Source organism: Meles meles, chromosome 9 (genome assembly GCF_922984935.1).
Source record: "Meles meles chromosome 9, mMelMel3.1 paternal haplotype, whole genome shotgun sequence".
Lineage (NCBI taxonomy): Eukaryota > Metazoa > Chordata > Mammalia > Carnivora > Mustelidae > Meles > Meles meles.
Window position 1 is genome coordinate 38,718,078 of NC_060074.1, and position 16,848 is coordinate 38,734,925.

Consider the following 16,848-nt stretch of genomic DNA (forward strand, 5'->3'; position numbering starts at 1 on the left):
TTGACAGAAAGAGACCACAAGTAGACAGAGAGGCAGGTGGGGGAGGGGGACAGGCTGCCTGCTGAACAGAGAGCCCCATGTGGGGCTCGATCCCAGGACCCTGAGATCATGACCTGAGCCGAAGGCAGAGGCTTAACCCACTAAGCCACCCAGGCACCCCCAGTGTCCATGCTTTTAACAAGCCCTTTTACTTGTCTATATTGACTGCATTTATTAATAAACACTTTTTAAGAACCTGCTTCTCCTGCCTAAAGGTGGATAACAAAGTAGTACTTACTTTGCTTCATAAGTTGAACAGCTAAAGTTGGACAGTTGGAACACATCAGAGAAAACATGCGAACCACCATTATGAACATCCCAGAACTTAAAATGGGTGGAGTCACTACCAACAGCTGTTGAACATTTGTAAGCAGATCTTTGGAGGCAACCTGCTGGAGTAAATTCTTCACAAACAAAAGAAAAAATACTGTTATACCATGACTCAACAATCAACAATTTCATGAAAATACCACCAAAGATTAAAGGCTTACCTCCTCATGTTGGAAGTTGTCCACTAGACGTGCAAAACAAAGGCAAGTGCTTTCGACTGACTTTTTGTCCTATTTTTTATAGAAGAAATAAAGTTTAGTAATATAAAATATATCACTGTCTTACATCACTACCTAATTTTCTTCCCAACCCCAAACTGCTCAAGGCCGGTTCACTAAGATGTGAGCCTTGAAAACCCAATGAGCCTAAGCAAGGTACTATCAGTAACATCATGATTTCCAAGCAAAGAGCTTCATACTGAGAGAACTTCTCTCCTATGTGAAGACCCCAATAAATAAGAGCAAATATACAGAAACGAAGGAACAACTTTTATGCTTCTATAATTAATACTTAACCACAAGTCACAACAAAGATAAACATCATTCTAAAAAAGCATTCGCAGTAGAAATGTTTAGAATATGTATACACTAAAAAGTTGGAAACAGTTCAGTATATGTTTGTGAACCAGAGGTTTACCGATGATGTGAGAAAATAGGTGTCATTTTGCTATAATCACTATGAAAACAATCTAGAAACACTATTACAGAGGCCTCGTTCAGAAAGCATGAAATATCCTTATAAGAACAATTTAACTGTTTAACAAGTGTTTTGATAGTGTTTTTTTTTTTCCTAACTGGTAAATGGGTTTCAGATATAAAAACCAGACTGGCTTGCTTATACAAAATTGAGAATAATTCTGATACCATAAAAGCCCTATATCTTCACTATCAGTACTTAGGTCTATAAAGGGTGCTACAAATAACATGCCCAACAATTTAACTTCTGATTCTCACCCTTTTTTCCAAAATATGGTATGGAAATCACACCCAACTACAGAATATATTTCTAGACCCAGTAAGCACAGGTTATCTCAGCCTACCAACTTTTTTTCTTTTTAATTTTACTTATTTACTTGAAATAGAGAGAGAACATGCACACAAGGGCGGGGAACAGCAGAGGGAGAGGAAGCAGACTCCCCATTGAGCAAGGAGCCAGACACTGGACCCTGAGATCATAACCCAAAGGCGAAGGCAGACACTTAATCAACTGAGCCACCCAGGACCCTAAGTCTACTAAGTTTTTAAAATTAAGTAAGCAAACAACAAATAGCATGACTTGTACCTTGATCATCTCAGAGGCAAAACATTTCACAGTGACTCAATAATCTTTTTTGTAGCTCTCTTACATAAATTCCTATTGAACATATTCTCTATACCAAACTGCCAAAGATGATTTTAAACACACTTTGTGTAACTCCCAAGCTGACTTAGGAGTCCAATTTCTAGGGGTGCCTGGGTGGCTCACTTGGTTAAGCACCTGACTCAATTTCAGCTCAGGTCATGATCTCAGGATGGTTAGATGAAGCCCCACACACGGCTCTGTGCTCGGCAGGGAGTCTGCCCAAGATTCTCTCTCTCCCTCTACCCCTCCCCTGGCTCAGTCATGTTCATGCTCTCTCTCTCTCAAAATAAAATAAATAAAATCTTTAAGAGCCTGATTTCTAAAAACTCTTTTAGCAATTAACAACATTTTAAGACAATTTATGTTAGAAGAAAATTCAAATTTCTCTATGAGGCTTAACTCACTGCCCCCCACACCAGATTTTATAAGCCCTGCTTCTCATCCTCCATCACCTGGTCTGCCAATTTCATCTCCTAAATAACTGTCCCTGCTCTTCTCCAACTTCCTTCCGACAGTCACAGTCTGCAGTGTCATCTCATCTCTGATCTTAGCCCACATCCTCCAGATCTTTCCTGCAGAACCCAATGCCTTAGAGAAGAGATGATCTCCCTAAAGCAAACTCTGATCCTATCACACAGAAAACACTCAATGTTTGCTGAAATAACAAATTCATCCCTTAAAGTCAAAATACGGAAATGCTGTCACATTTGGGTAAATCCATCAAATTATATAAAATAACCTAGTATGGTGCACGACTGGAAAACCCAGGAGGAAAAAAAAAACACATGGATCAGAATATTTCCAATTTATATACCCAGTTGGATGATTTAAAACCCTAGATAAAACTGGCATTCTAAAAAACACAATAAAGATGTTTTATGGCACATAAAATAGGTTCATGTTTTACCTGATGGGTTAGCCTTTGGGTAAGCAGTGGGAGGGAATCTGCCACAAAATGAAATTCGTCTGGCGTGATACTCTGGCAGCAATTGGCTGCAATTGCTAGTGCATTTCTTTGGGCATTTATGCTGAAGAATTCTAGATACAGCAAGCAGTCTGCCAAACCACCCTAAAATACAGAAAACTGTTAAACTGAAGAAAGACCCTCTCACAGCAATTTAAAAAAAAAAAAAGAAAAAGGGCTAAGAAGTCTAGCACATCACTTTGGAAACACCATGTGCACCTTACGGAGACTGCAGTCTAGTAGCCAGCACAAATGCAGATCTAAAATCCAACTTGAAATGAAATACAGTCCTTCGGTAGCAACACTTACCGCCTGCAGAATGGCTTTACTGTGTCTGCGGGATAGCATCTCCAAGGCAGTCAGGGCCTGCTCTGCCACATCAATACACTGAATAACTTGCAGCTGGGAACGTAAAAATAGGTAACTTAAGACCATCACTCAAGTGCTTCTCCAGCTGCTTATCTTCTACACGAATAAACACAGTATTTTTGCTAATTCCATCAATCTATACACTGCCCCTAACTCTAACATGAAAACCACCATAGGAAACCAGTGATTTATGAGCTCAAGCTGTAACAAGTAAATATAGTTTCCTTCCAACAATCTTGTTCTGCTTAAAGACACAGAAAAATAGGTTTTACATAGGGAATAAACAAAATCCAATTAGATAACTTTCAATTTTTCTATTTATAATAAATGGGCTGTTTTATTTAACAAATTTTAAAATTCAAGTTGTGCCCTTATGCCATATTCAAGGTTATCAGATAATGCAAATTTTATTATGCATTAAAAAGAAAAAGGCCCTTAAAACAGACCAAAACACAACCTACCAAAGACCATATGAAAAAATTTCCTTTCTCCACTGACTCACTTTATAACCTTGAGCAAGCACATTGTCTCAGCCTTCTCAGCTGTAAAATGAGAGTATAAATAGCTATCAACCTCATTGGGATATTTTCTAGAAATAATGAGATTATTTTAATCAAGTGCTTTAAGTTCTTCTCTGAAAGATTTTATATTCTTGACAAATGCTCTCATTAAAAATTATTAACTGAAATGATTCCATAAATGCTTTATTAGCATCAACTTTAAACTACTGGTGTGCTAAACACAAAATATCTTTCTGACATCTTGGCTAAAAAATATACTTTGACTAGATAATGAATCCTTTAAAAAGTCTTTTAAGGTGGCCTTACAATTCGATGTACTACTTTAGAATTCAGAAGTCAAGAGTCTTCAACTTGATTCCCCTACGCCTGCTTTCAAACAAGCTGAGCAAAAGCAGGATTACCTTTTCTAGAAAGACGGGAATTGCGTCTACTACAACAGCAGATGATCGAGGAAGTGCTTCCATCATGTATGTTAAGGCTCGACAAGCATGGTTCATCTACAAATAAGACGGCACTTTTGCTCAGTAAGAACCCAAAATTTCATCTGGGGTGTTTAAAAAAATATATCACATACTTACAATATCGAAATTATGTTCCATCTGAAGTAATGTTATCTGTTTAAAAAAAAAAGATGAGAACAAACTATTAGAAGCTATCTATACCCCTAGAGGAACTGTTTCTTCCTCTACATCAACTCAAATGTAAAGTATTAGTCAAGACCTTATTCTTATAAAAACAGTACCAAGTTAAAACCTAGCATATGTACACAAGAAATGATTATATTGAGGATGGCAGGATGCAGATTATAGCTCTGACTTGGGAACTGTGCTAGATAATCATCACCTCTCATGATCCAGGTCAGAAAACAAAGGCTTACAACTAACTGTTCTGGTACTTCGAGCCCCCTTTCTTAGATGCCTGTTTTAACAGGCATCAGTAAATACTTCATACCTAAAGAAACAGACCAGCAATGCACTGGCATTTGTTAACAACTGTACAGACAAATTCAAGACTACTATTTCAACACTTGTGAATAAACTTCTCTACAAGCTGAGCTAAACACCATATAACTCAGCTGTAAAGTCTTCAAACACATTACTTATCACATCAGAAACTAACTATGCACTAATTAAAACCCAAATTAATCATCTTATTCTACAACTACATGAATGAGTCTACATGGATTTCTTTTAGTTTCCCTTGTGGACAAGACCTTAAGCAGATTTTAGCCATGTTTTTCAAAGGCAGAAATTCAAAACTGCTAGGGCTATGTATGTACTCCATCCTCTTGAAGCAGCCAAAGCTACCAAAGAAATTTCCTACCTGGGGAAGCAATCATTCATAGTTCAACGGGAAATTTTAAATGCACTGAATTCAAGTTACAAAGTACACTTCAAATAAATGTATTTAATAATGAACATCAGATACTCTAATACAATATTCATTTAACAGGAGTGCCTTCTCAGCTATGAATTATGCTAGGTAAAGTACACCTACATATTTGAGGTCCTGATCACTTCCTTTGTTGGCGCGCGCGCACACACACACACACTCTCCCCATTCTGGGGTTCAATGGAACTCAAATCACCTACAACCAGTCATTTGAAACACCCACTGTAGATTGAAAGGGGTTGTCATGTTGACAGGAAAAGTAACAAGTTCTCCAATTCTTAAGATGGAATAAACACTGTAAGACCATGTTTGAGAGGAACTGCTCTAACAGACTCCTTTCAACAAAAATGACCAGGGTCACACAAGTGAATGGTGACGGATGGATATATATTCACAATATTCATTTCTGATAGAAGATTAATCTGACCAGTTCATTAACAACAGTCAGTATTACTAGCAGGAGCTGTCTTACCTAGGTTGATGAAGCACTTAAATCTAATCAACCGCCAGCAAATCAAGTACATCAGATTATGTGTCAACATTTGCACATAGATTTAATAGCATCTTTATTCAACTAATAAAAACTGCATCTTACATAGTATAAGCCTGGTTCTTTGTTATTTTTTTAATAAACAATAACAACAAAACAAGGCAGTTTAATTCAGGAAACAAAACCAGCTCCTGGGGAAATGGGTAGGGTGAGTGTGAATACAGACACAGGCAAAATGTAACAACACAAAAATCAATACTCCTTTCACGGAACATCCAGAAATCAACATGCCAGCCCTCACTAGAATGGAAGTGGTAATAGTTAAGTGCCAGTTCACACTATCCAGGTCTGCCTGGCAGAAAGTGAAGAAACTGGCCCATCCTTTCTCACCTGGCCAGAGCTGAGCCATTCAACAAGAACAAAAGATGGCATCACCTTGTGTTTCAATGAGCTTCATTCAACTGTCTTCATAATTTGATAATGAGATCAAACAAGACAATCTGACACATCAACCATGTTTTTGTCAATTTTATTTGCTATGTAAACGAAGACTTATTAACATGATACTTGGTTTAACTTCCAATATATTCACATGCTGTATGAGTATATTCATGTTTATGTTAGTCTTTTGTTTTACACTCAGACTTAAATCTTAATTTCCCATATAAGCCAATCTTTTTAATCTTCAACTAAGAAAACTACCAAGCTGTTATTTAAGACTTACTGTGTTCAGGGGCCTACATTTAGTAGTGGCAACTTCTCTTCCTCTTGTTGTCCCATTAAAAAGCTCAAGCAATTAAGATGTTTATAAATTCTAAACATCAATTCACGACTGTACTGAAAAAAAATCACTAAAAGGTTTTGTTTCATTTCTTTACATTTTTACTTAACGTAAAACCTAAGCTTGAAGGATTCACGTATGTATCGTGGCTGGAATGCTCTGCTCCTGCACACAATTACTACACAAAAGCTTTGTGGCCCACAAGACCTGCCACAAGGGAGCAGCTTATTACCGCTCATGTATCACCAGTTTAAAAGAGAGAGCATGTAAGTTTAGATATCACCTAATGCAACAAACAACTTAGGTTTAAAACCAGTCATTTTAAACCATAAGAGACTCTCAATTTCACAAAACAAACTGAGGGTTGCTGGGGGGAGGGGGGTCAGGAGAGGGTGGTGGGGTTATGGACATTGGGGAGGGTATGTGCTATGGTGAGTGCTATGAAGTGTGTAAACCTGGCAATTCACAGACCTGTACCCCTGGGGCTAAAAATACATTATATATTAATGAAAAAATTTAAAAATTAAAAAAAAAAATAAAATAAAACCAGTCATTTTAAGTATCAAGAAGTAGTAGTTTAGAAAATTACAAATTCATTATTAGTGATCACTGCCAAGATCTAGAAGCATGAAGTAAAAAGCACAAAGCCACACTCTACCATCTCTTAGTTCAAACTGTGTAAATAAATATCCTTCAGCAACGTTCAGAGAACTGAGGTAAAATGAGGGGCAAACTCTCTTACCAAAGCTGGAACGACACTCTTGACAGGAAACCCTCCCAGCGTCTCCTCATTTCCCATAACCAATAGCTGACACATTTCGATAACTGCCTGGAGCTGCTGGCTTTCATCACTTGCTTGCAGTCCTTGCAGAAGCTGTTGGGCCTTGGAGCCTTCACAGGGAGGAAAAAAAATCATTACTTTTAAACATTTAAGGAAATTATTAGTAGGTATAAGGTGTGACTCTACGTGGCAGCGGGCTGCTTATCTTTCGATCCCAGTGAAAGGCTAAGTCTAAGGCTAAGACAGGCTGCTGATGTAATTCAAGACACAATTAAATTGGTTGAATTGAATTAAATTGGTTGAATTTATCTTAACTTAGAGTGATCTCACAGTATTTATAGATTTTTGTCTTTTAATTTTTCTTTTAAAATGAAACAGGTGGATCGGCTCTTACTAGCTAAAACAAAAAGATATCCGTAAGACTAATACGAATTGTTACCTCTGACAGAGTGACTTTTACATATAGACTAATAAGCAAAAGCCTTCTGCAGGAATAACCACCTGTTAAAAAGTGATGGCCAGCCTTCAACGAGAATCCACATACTCCTGAAGTCCTGCTCAGAATAAATGGAATCCTGGTAACAGTGGAAGGGCAAGAAAATAAAGACAAACAGAGCAATGTACCTAATAGAAGAGAGTGGAGAGAATGCAATATATTTTTTTTAAGATTTTATTTATGTATTTGTCAGAGGGAGCAGACTCCCCACCGACCAGAGAATCTGACTGACGTGGGGCTTTGATCCCAGGACCCTGAGACCATGACCTGAGCCAAAGGCAGAGGCTTAACCCACTGAGTCACTCAGGCACCCCTAGAATGCAGTATTTCTAAAAACAGCAAAGGACTGGCCTTTTCACCTCCTCTCATTCCCTTTGCATATGACTTCCACTTTTAAGGCCCAAATTCATTGCCCAAAGAACCGAAAAACGCTAAGATTCAACGCCCACAGGGACAGACCGTGGTCAGTGATCTAGGTAACATACTCAAAAATAAAGGCCACAAAAGTGTTTCAAATTTTCATGAACACCTTCCTATCTGAAACCATAATTAATGTTCACCAAATTATAGCTAATGCTAATTTCAAGCCCTTTCTCTTCCTACACCTTCACAGGTTCTTATCAGCGTATGGGATTTGTCCTCTCCAAGTCATTAGGGAAACAGCTTAGAAATGTCAAATGTGTAGGGGCGCCTGGGTGGCTCAGTGGGTTAAGCCGCTGCCTTCGGCTCAGGTCATGATCTCAGGATCCTGGGATCGAGTCCCGCATCGGGCTCTCTGCTCAGCGGAGAGCCTGCTTCCCTTCCTCTCTCTCTGCCTGCCTCTCTTGTGATTTCTCTCTGTCAAATAAATAAAATCTTTAAAAAAAAAAAAAAGAAATGTCAAATGTGTAGAAATTGTCAATGAATGTGGAATTCGTATGAAAACCAAAGTATTTTTATTTCAATTAAGTTACAGTGATCTTCCTAAAAGCATAGCCTTTCAAAGGGGACACACGGTGATCCTTGCAAGATTTAAGACTACGGAGAACGAACTGCATGTAACTATTACTGCCTACCTACCTTCACCATAACGAAGAATCTACCCAACAATATATTGCAAGAACATCAAGTTCAGATGGCTGCCATCTTTAAAATTTTCAAACTAAATAGGAGTTCCACTTAGAGCAGGCCTATCATTTTTGCACTGAAATGAAAGGCAAAACAAATGAATGGAACATAAACTCTTGAAAACAGAAGAGCCCTCAGTTGCTTCTAGATCTGCTTTTAAAGGATGAAATACTTCATATATCCTACTAGCACAACCACCCAAAACAGGAAAAACTAACATATCCACTGGGTATTTTATAAACATGGAAGTTGGCAATTCTAGGACACAGATCATGTTAGCATAGTTATAAGATACCACAGAACTTTAAACCAACTGAAAATGACAATAAAAAGCAAAAGTCATAATTTATGTTCTGATCAATTTTGGTTTTAAAACCATGGGAGCCAAAAAAAAAAAAAGAAAAGAACCACGGGAGCCCCAAAGCATCTCTGTCCATGTGGCTTATATCTAACTTGTATTTATTTACAAATGTGTCTGGAATTAAGAGAGAAAAAACTCAAATACTCATTAATTCATTACATACTAATATAAACAAAGTTTTGTGAAAACCGTATTTTCTTTTTTTTTTTTTTTAAGATTTTATTTATTTGACAGAAAGAGATCACAAGTAGACAGAGAGGCGGGCAGAGAGAGAGAGAGAGAGGGGGAAGCAGGCTCCCCGCCAAGCGGAGAGCCCGATGTGGGACTCGATCCCAGGACCCTGAGATCATGACCTGAGCCGAAGGCAGCGGCTTAACCCACTGAGCCACCCAGGCGCCCCAAAACCGTATTTTCTAAAACAGAAAAATTCAGTGATGAGCAGCGTTATAATTTTTTTGTTGCAAATTGGTTCAATGTCAAGCTTTATTAAATAAAAGAGCAGTATGGCCACCGCTGCAGCTACTCTCAATCTGTGGCAACATTATTTGAGATGAAGAATGCGTAAAACTCGGGCCCAGCTTTTTCACAAGGACTACTAAAAAGACATGTACTTACTGGTAAAGACAGTAAAATTAGTAACTTTGTTTAGCAAGGGCATCCTTACATAAAACTGGGATTATTTTGACTAGTAGCACTTGGCACTGAAGAATGTAACGGCTACTAGCGCAACCTGGAACCACTGCTTTGATTCTCTCAAAAACGTACTAACAGTTTTACACATAACAGCTTTTGCAACATCAACAAAATTCAAACAGCAATGTAGAAAAGGAAAAACCTTACCAATTATTACTAGACTTTTGACCAATGGCTTTAATATTAGGGTTTCAGGAACCCTAGGCAAGCCACAGACCATAGTTTGAGAAGCACTATCAGAGATCAAGGGTTGGTAGGCAAACATTTTTTTTAAAGAGCCATAAGTATTTTGGGTTTTGCAAGCCATAGGCTCTGTTGCTTTTGACTACTCAACCCCAGCACAAAAGCAGAACAGACAATACATGAACAAGTAAGCATGGCTGTATTCCAATAAAACTATTTATGAACACTTCAACTTGACTTTCATTTAATTTTCACATCTCACAAAATATTACTCTTAAAATTTTTTCAGCCATTTAAAAATGTAAAAATCACTTTTAGTTCACAGGCTCTATAAAACCGAGCAGGAAGCTGAATCTGGCCCTTGGGCAGGAGTGTGCCAACTGCTGATCTGAATGGGGGAGAGAACCCAGAGCACGTCAGGGAGTCACAGGAAGATGCTGTTTCTTTTTCTTTTTAAGATTTTATTTATTTATCTGACAGACAGAGATCACAAGTAAGCAGAGAGGCAGGCAGAGAGAGAGGAAGGGAAGCAGGCTCCCCGCCAAGCAGAGAGCCCAACGAGGGGCTCGATCCCAGAACCCTGGGATCATGACCTGAGCCGAAGGCAGAGTATTTAACCCACTGAGCCACCCAGGCGCCCCAAGATGCTGTTTCTGACTGAATTGGTCCCAATGGACATCGGCCCAGTTCTGGAGCTGTGAAGAGGGCTGGGGCTGAATCAGAAGTTTTTGTAAGACAGAACAAAACCTTGTTAAGTCTCATGGTGCTCAGAAGAAAGACAAAGGCCCTACAGAGGGAGGAGGCCTGCCTCAAACATATACAGTCACTGGGTTCTACCCCCAAGACATCTGTGACATTTTCAAACTGCATAATGAATCAAGTCTAAGTAGACAGAGACTTGCAAGGGTCTCAATCAAAAGGGATCACAAGGCACAGAGAGGGATGAGCCACAGGTGAAACGAGTCACACAAAACTCATTCTTGTCTAAACAAGCTAATGTCTGACCAGAACAAAATGATCAGCTCCTAACCCTTTGTTTCAATACAGAAAAGGGGGAAACAACTCTACAATGGAAAGTGTTATCTGGAGTGGCTTCAGTTCTTTTATACAAAATGACTAGCACATAAACTACTACTAGATGTATGAAGAACCAGGAAAATCAAGACAGAGGGGCAGCTGGGTGGTCCAGTCAGTCAAGTGCCTGGGATCAAGCCCTGCATGTCCTGACTGCCAAGTTCAAGAGTCGGGACTCTTAACCAACTGAGCCAGCCAGGCACCCCCAAAAAGCAAATCTTAAAAGAAGTCAGAGGGAAAAAAAGATACTGCCTTGAAAGGGCACCAGTAAGACTTTTATAATTTTTTTAAATGATTTTATTTATTTATTTGACAGACAGAGATCACAAGTAGGCAGAGACACAAGCAGAGAGAGAGGGAGAAGCAGGCCCCCTGCTGAGCAGACAGCCTGATGTGGGGCTGGATCCCAGGACCCTGGGATCATGACCTGAGCCGAAGGCAGAGGCTTTAACCCACTGAGCCACCCAGGCGCCCCACCAGTAAGACTTTGAAACAGAAGACATCACAAAGTGCTAAAATGAGCATTTTATACCTGGTAAAAGTATCTTCTCAAAGGCAAAGAAAAATCATTACTGGTACTCATTTACCACACGAAAATAGAAGTTCTTCTGAAGAGAAGGGAAACAACTCTGATTAGGAGAGAAATTGCAGGAAGGAATTAAGAACACTGAAAATGGGATGTGTATGTGGACAAAAGAATACCGAATATGGATAATCTAAAACAACAACTAGGTCTTATTGTGTTTATAACACATGTGTAAGTAAAACAAATTAAAACAAGAGCAAGGGGGCGGCTTGGGTGGCTCAGCGGGTTAAAGCCTCTGCCTTTGGCTCAGGTCATGGCCTCAGGGTCCTGGAATCGAGCCCCGCATCAGACTCTCTGCTCAGCCAAGAGCCTGCTTCCCTTCCTCTATTTCTCTCTGCCTGTCATATAAATAAATAAAATCTTAAAAAAAAAAAAAGAAAAAAAACAACAAAACAAAACCAAGAGCACAAAGAATGTCAGGAGATAAAAAGAGTGAAACGACTGTTCAGTTCTTAACACTAATTAGCATGTAATAAAGTATTAATATAAGGTAGGCTATAACAAACCAAGGACATGCATTAAAATCTCTACAGTAACCACTAACAGACTACAGGGATACAGAACTAAAAAGTTAGCAGAAGACAAACACTGCCAAAAAGGATGCCTGAGTGTATCAGTCAGTTAAGCATGTGCCTTGGACTCCCGTCCTGATCCCAGGGGATCAAGCCCCATGTTGGGCTCCCGGCTTGGTGGGGAACCTGCTTCTCCCTCAGCCACTTCCCCCGCTTATATTTCCTCTCCCTCTGTCAAGTAAGTAAGAAGAAGAAAAAAAAAAAACGATGCCATACTGTTCGTTACACATGATGGAAGAAATGCAAAATGGTATGGCTCCAATAAGGCTGATTTACAACAATCTACTCCAAACATAATGCAGGAAGAAATACGAATGTGGTGTTTGACTGAAACACAATGAAGACTGGAAATAACCTGAATGTCCAAGAGGAGACATGATAAAAAAGCCATGCATCCCCACAGTGGAGCACTAAGGCAGATCTACAAAAAGGAATCCGGAATCTCCTCTCTCCCTGTGTAGCAGGTATAGGAAGGGGATCACCAAAATACTGTTAAAGGCAACCTAAAGTGTATAAAGCTTACTCCTCTAATCTTAAAAAGGGAGTGTGAAGCAGATAATATGAATTTGTTTTTGTTTTAAGTAAATAACAGGACAAGCCATAAAATTAACAAAGGCTGTTTGTGAGGGAGGAGGAAGCAGGGTAAAGGGAATAGCAAAAGAAGCTAAGATTTCCCTAAATAAACCTTATTTGTAGATCAGACTTTCTACACCATGTAAATATCCCATAAGGATAAAACTGAAGTTAAAATTTAAAAGCAACCTCTAGAAATTAAAAGGAAATCAAGCAAATGAACCAAATCAACTTGGAGGCCTGAATGAAGAGAAGGAATCATTTCAAGAGACTTTAAAATACCAAAACCTGACCACAGAATGAGTCCCCAAGAACAGCCAACAACAAAAACATGAAAAATTAAAACTCTCAGTAATATTACTTTTGGTGTTAAGCTGGAATTTTGTATTGTAGGAGAAAGCAAATAAGTGACTATATTACTATCTTTGGGAACTGAAACTTCCAGCTTGGGAGAAAGAAGATACAAAATAAAGGTAGATAAAAACCTCCCAGCCCTAAATTTGAATTAACATTGAAAGTGGAAACTCATGATTTTATTTTAAAAGATAAAATACAATTATTTCCTATGTTTGTTCATTACACATGCCTAATAATAATGATCATCCCAGGGCCACCTGGGTGGCTCAGTCAGTTATCCATCCAGACTTCTGGTTTTGACTCAGGTCGTTATATCGAGGTCTTAGAATTGAGTCCCCCATCACTGCCTCAGCAGAGTTGGCTTCAGATTCTTTCTCCCTTACCCTCTCCCGGCTAGCGCACTGGTGCTCTCCCCTCCCTCCTCAAATAAATAAAATCTTAAAAAAAAAAAAAACAAGAGAGACCACCTCAGTAGCAATGAGTAGACCTATGCCCCAGACTATGAGCTCTAAATACTATCTCATATAAAAGAAACCAGGGTGTTCTCTGAGAAAATCCCTGATTTCAGGTATCTGAGGTGGAGGTTTTAAATCTGACGTATCAGAAAGGAAGTCACAAAAAACTGCTAGGGATCATATCAGAGAGACTGAGAAGCCACCTCCCAAAAGATGCCATCATCCAATGACAGGACAATTTAATCATCAAAAAATCACTGAAATGTCTCCACTTGAAAGTGATATTTAAAAACAATAATAATGGCACTTTGGAGGATCCAAAAACCAACTCTTTTCCAAACTGGTATGGGGAGAAATCTGTTTTCCTATACTGGTTATTCTCCTGTGAAACAAAATAGAAGGAAGATATTCTTAATATATTTCTACTAAATTACCTCTTTTACTTCTAATGCATAAATTCTGCTCATTAGATGTGATTTACTATCATTTTATAATCCCTGTCACCTAGGCACTGAGTTTTGATGGCTTAAGAGACAATCAGACTTTATGTGCCTCCTAAGTATTAGAACATACTACCACTTTTGCTTAGTCTTTCCCTACCAAGGAAATAAAGAATAAAACTTGAATCTGAAAAAGCCTCTAGATCCAACCACCAGTTTATAAAGAAGCACACTTATAATATTTGAGAGAAGAAAACTTGATGCTCATTGGACTTTCTAGACAATTACTAAAGAAATTACCACTTTATTTTTCAAGTATGATAATGGTAATCAGGGGGGAGGGGTGGTCCTATGTTTTAATGGGCATTATCTTGAGCTACATTATTAAATGTGTCTAGATAATATTATATAATGCCTGGGATTCATTTCCTACAATGTGGGAGGAAGGATGTGATAAGGGTAAAGACAAAGCCTGGCCATGCAGTAGGCATCACTGAACTGGATCAGGGGGTGGGGAGGCCACTTTTTCTACTCTGGTTTTATTTTATGGCTCACATTAATTTCATGTGCAATGGTCAACCCTTAAAATGAAGTTGATATGGATGATTTTAATACTTTTTTTTTTAAAGATTTTATTTATTTATTTGAGAGAGAGTGAATGAGAGAGAGAGTACAAGCTCTGGGGAGAGGCAGAGAGAGAAGCAGACTCCCAACTGAGCAGGGATCCTGATGCAGGGCTCAATCCCAGGACCCTGGGATCATGACCTGAGCTGAAGGCAGATGCTTAACTGACTCAGCCACCCAGGTACCCCTAATGTTAATACTCTTAAAACTTAGGAAGTTTTTTTCCCAGCCTTCTCCAAGACATAAATGAAGTGGTAAAATACGTGAAATCAAATTTCTCTCAAGGGACAGACAGACAGACACACACACACACAAGAACTTAAGAAATGTATTAACTGATGGCTATGTACAGATATTTTGATCCTGATTTAAATAAGCAAAAATTGTAAATGGATTTATGAGAGGCCTAGAACATCTGCACTCTAAACAGGCAACTAATAAAAGTAAGGATTCCTCTTAACCATGGTACTGTCTAAAATTTAAAAATTTTTGTCCTTATAGCTACAAATTCAATGACATGCAAATGAAATGATGCATAGGACTGCCTTAAAAACAATCTTGGGAGTGGGGAGAATGACTGAGGATATTAACTGAAACAATAATTGCTGAGGATTAATAATTATTGATGGGTTCGTGGAGGTTATTCTACTACTGTTCTCTCAATTTTTGCATATATCTTATCTTCTTCATAAAACATTATCATGCCATTGTCCTTTTCTTAATCCTTCAATGGTTCCTGAGTTCCTTAATTGGTTAAACCCCATACTTGCTGCAGGCCTACCAGGCCCTACATGACCTAGTGAGTATCTACCCTTCTCAGATTTCTCTTCTACAACTTCACCCTTTCCACAGGCCCCTCTTGCTTTTTCTCCAACATGCTGAGGTGTACTTCCTCTTCCCTCACACCTGGACCGGGTTGGTCTCCTCACTTCATTTAGGTATCCACGAATTCACCCTGCCTCAGAAAAGGTTACTCTAACCAGCCTAAGTATACACCCCCTCATGAGCCAACCTACATCCTCACTTTGTTTTCCTCCACTGCATTAGCACTAACTGAAATTTTTCTGCCGGAAAACAGTCTTTTTATTGCCAGGGTCACCCTCTAGCATGGAAGCTCCATGTGGGAAACAACTCTGTACTATCCTGTTCATGACTCAGGACAATCCCAGTATCTAATAAATGACACTAAGTAAGAATCCTCCTTTAAGGGTTCATGAGAACTTTGCAACAGGGTATGTTATCTGAGAGTTGAGTGTCACGGCAGCAAAAACTAAACCAAACCAAACCAAAAATACCAGCTGCTTCTTAAATTTCCTGTCAAATGCTAAGGCCAGAAACTTGAAAGGGACTTAAGCATAAATACACATATGTGAGCATATGTCCACACATTAAAAAATAAGAACAAGAACAACTTGGAATATTTGATGGAAAATTATATTAGCACATATCAGTGAGGTCAGAGTCAATAAACTTCAGTTAACACTTTAGAAGTGTTGAAATTAATCATGACTGAAGTCTAAAAATAGCCAGCTGATTCTTTGGAAACATTATCAATGAAGTTATTAAAAAAAAACAACTGCTTAAATGTAAATTCTGTTTAAAGAAGCTAAAGATAGTATTCTATACCAGGAAAGAATTTAACCGGATTTGTAATTATGCAGAAGTTATTCCTGATACACACTGCCACTTCAAGAGTCAGTGTTTTGTCTATCATATATGACAAATCTCTGGATTATAATATGTTAATTTGATTAAATGAGTCTAGCGACTGGTAATTCTGCTGAGAAATCTTTTCTCTCCGGCTCACTCTACAACTGACTGTCTTACGGATTAAATTTTATTATGCCACACAAAAATCAAGATTCAAATCTATGCAAATCATGCAATCAGATGCTATAATATAATCAATGTAATCATCTGAGACTCTTTACTATGCTAGAGTTAAACAAAGATTCAATCTTGCCATAACTCTGGATGATTTGCTAATGACTCAAATCCAGTAATCAAAAATAAAAGTACAGAAGAACCTAGAGTCACTGCGTTTAAAGGCAAGAATGAGTACAAACCCTATTTTTTAAAACAGCTTTAAGTTCATGAAAACCTCCTTATATGAAAGCCTCCTTACAGCAATAGATAAACAGCAAAAACAGCACTCACCTAATTATTAAACGTTTTGGGGGAGGGCAAATTTAAGAGTATTCACTTACTAGCTCCGCTTCCAATTGTTCTATGGAAAAGTTGTGACATCCGGGGACCGAGAGGGCCAAAGAGATGAGGAGGAAGACCCCTGGCCTCTAACAAAGCTAAAGAAAAAAGAAA

At 38.6% G+C, this 16,848-nt stretch overlaps 1 protein-coding gene across 20 annotated transcripts in view; it reads right to left on the minus strand.

Annotated features, from left to right (window-relative positions):
* The window catches only part of TRIP12 (thyroid hormone receptor interactor 12), a 145,510-nt gene that overhangs the window by 45,478 nt on the left and 83,184 nt on the right, over nucleotides 1-16,848 (minus strand). For all 20 annotated transcript variants that reach the window (XM_046018000.1, XM_046018004.1, XM_046018012.1 and 17 more), the window contains 8 exons: nucleotides 16,737-16,832; nucleotides 6,970-7,118; nucleotides 4,143-4,178; nucleotides 3,966-4,061; nucleotides 2,984-3,076; nucleotides 2,618-2,779; nucleotides 531-599; nucleotides 278-443 (listed from right to left, as the gene is read on the minus strand). In XM_046018000.1, coding sequence (XP_045873956.1) covers nucleotides 278-443; nucleotides 531-599; nucleotides 2,618-2,779; nucleotides 2,984-3,076; nucleotides 3,966-4,061; nucleotides 4,143-4,178; nucleotides 6,970-7,118; nucleotides 16,737-16,832 — 867 coding nt within the window. The remainder of the gene's footprint in view (nucleotides 1-277; nucleotides 444-530; nucleotides 600-2,617; nucleotides 2,780-2,983; nucleotides 3,077-3,965; nucleotides 4,062-4,142; nucleotides 4,179-6,969; nucleotides 7,119-16,736; nucleotides 16,833-16,848) is intronic.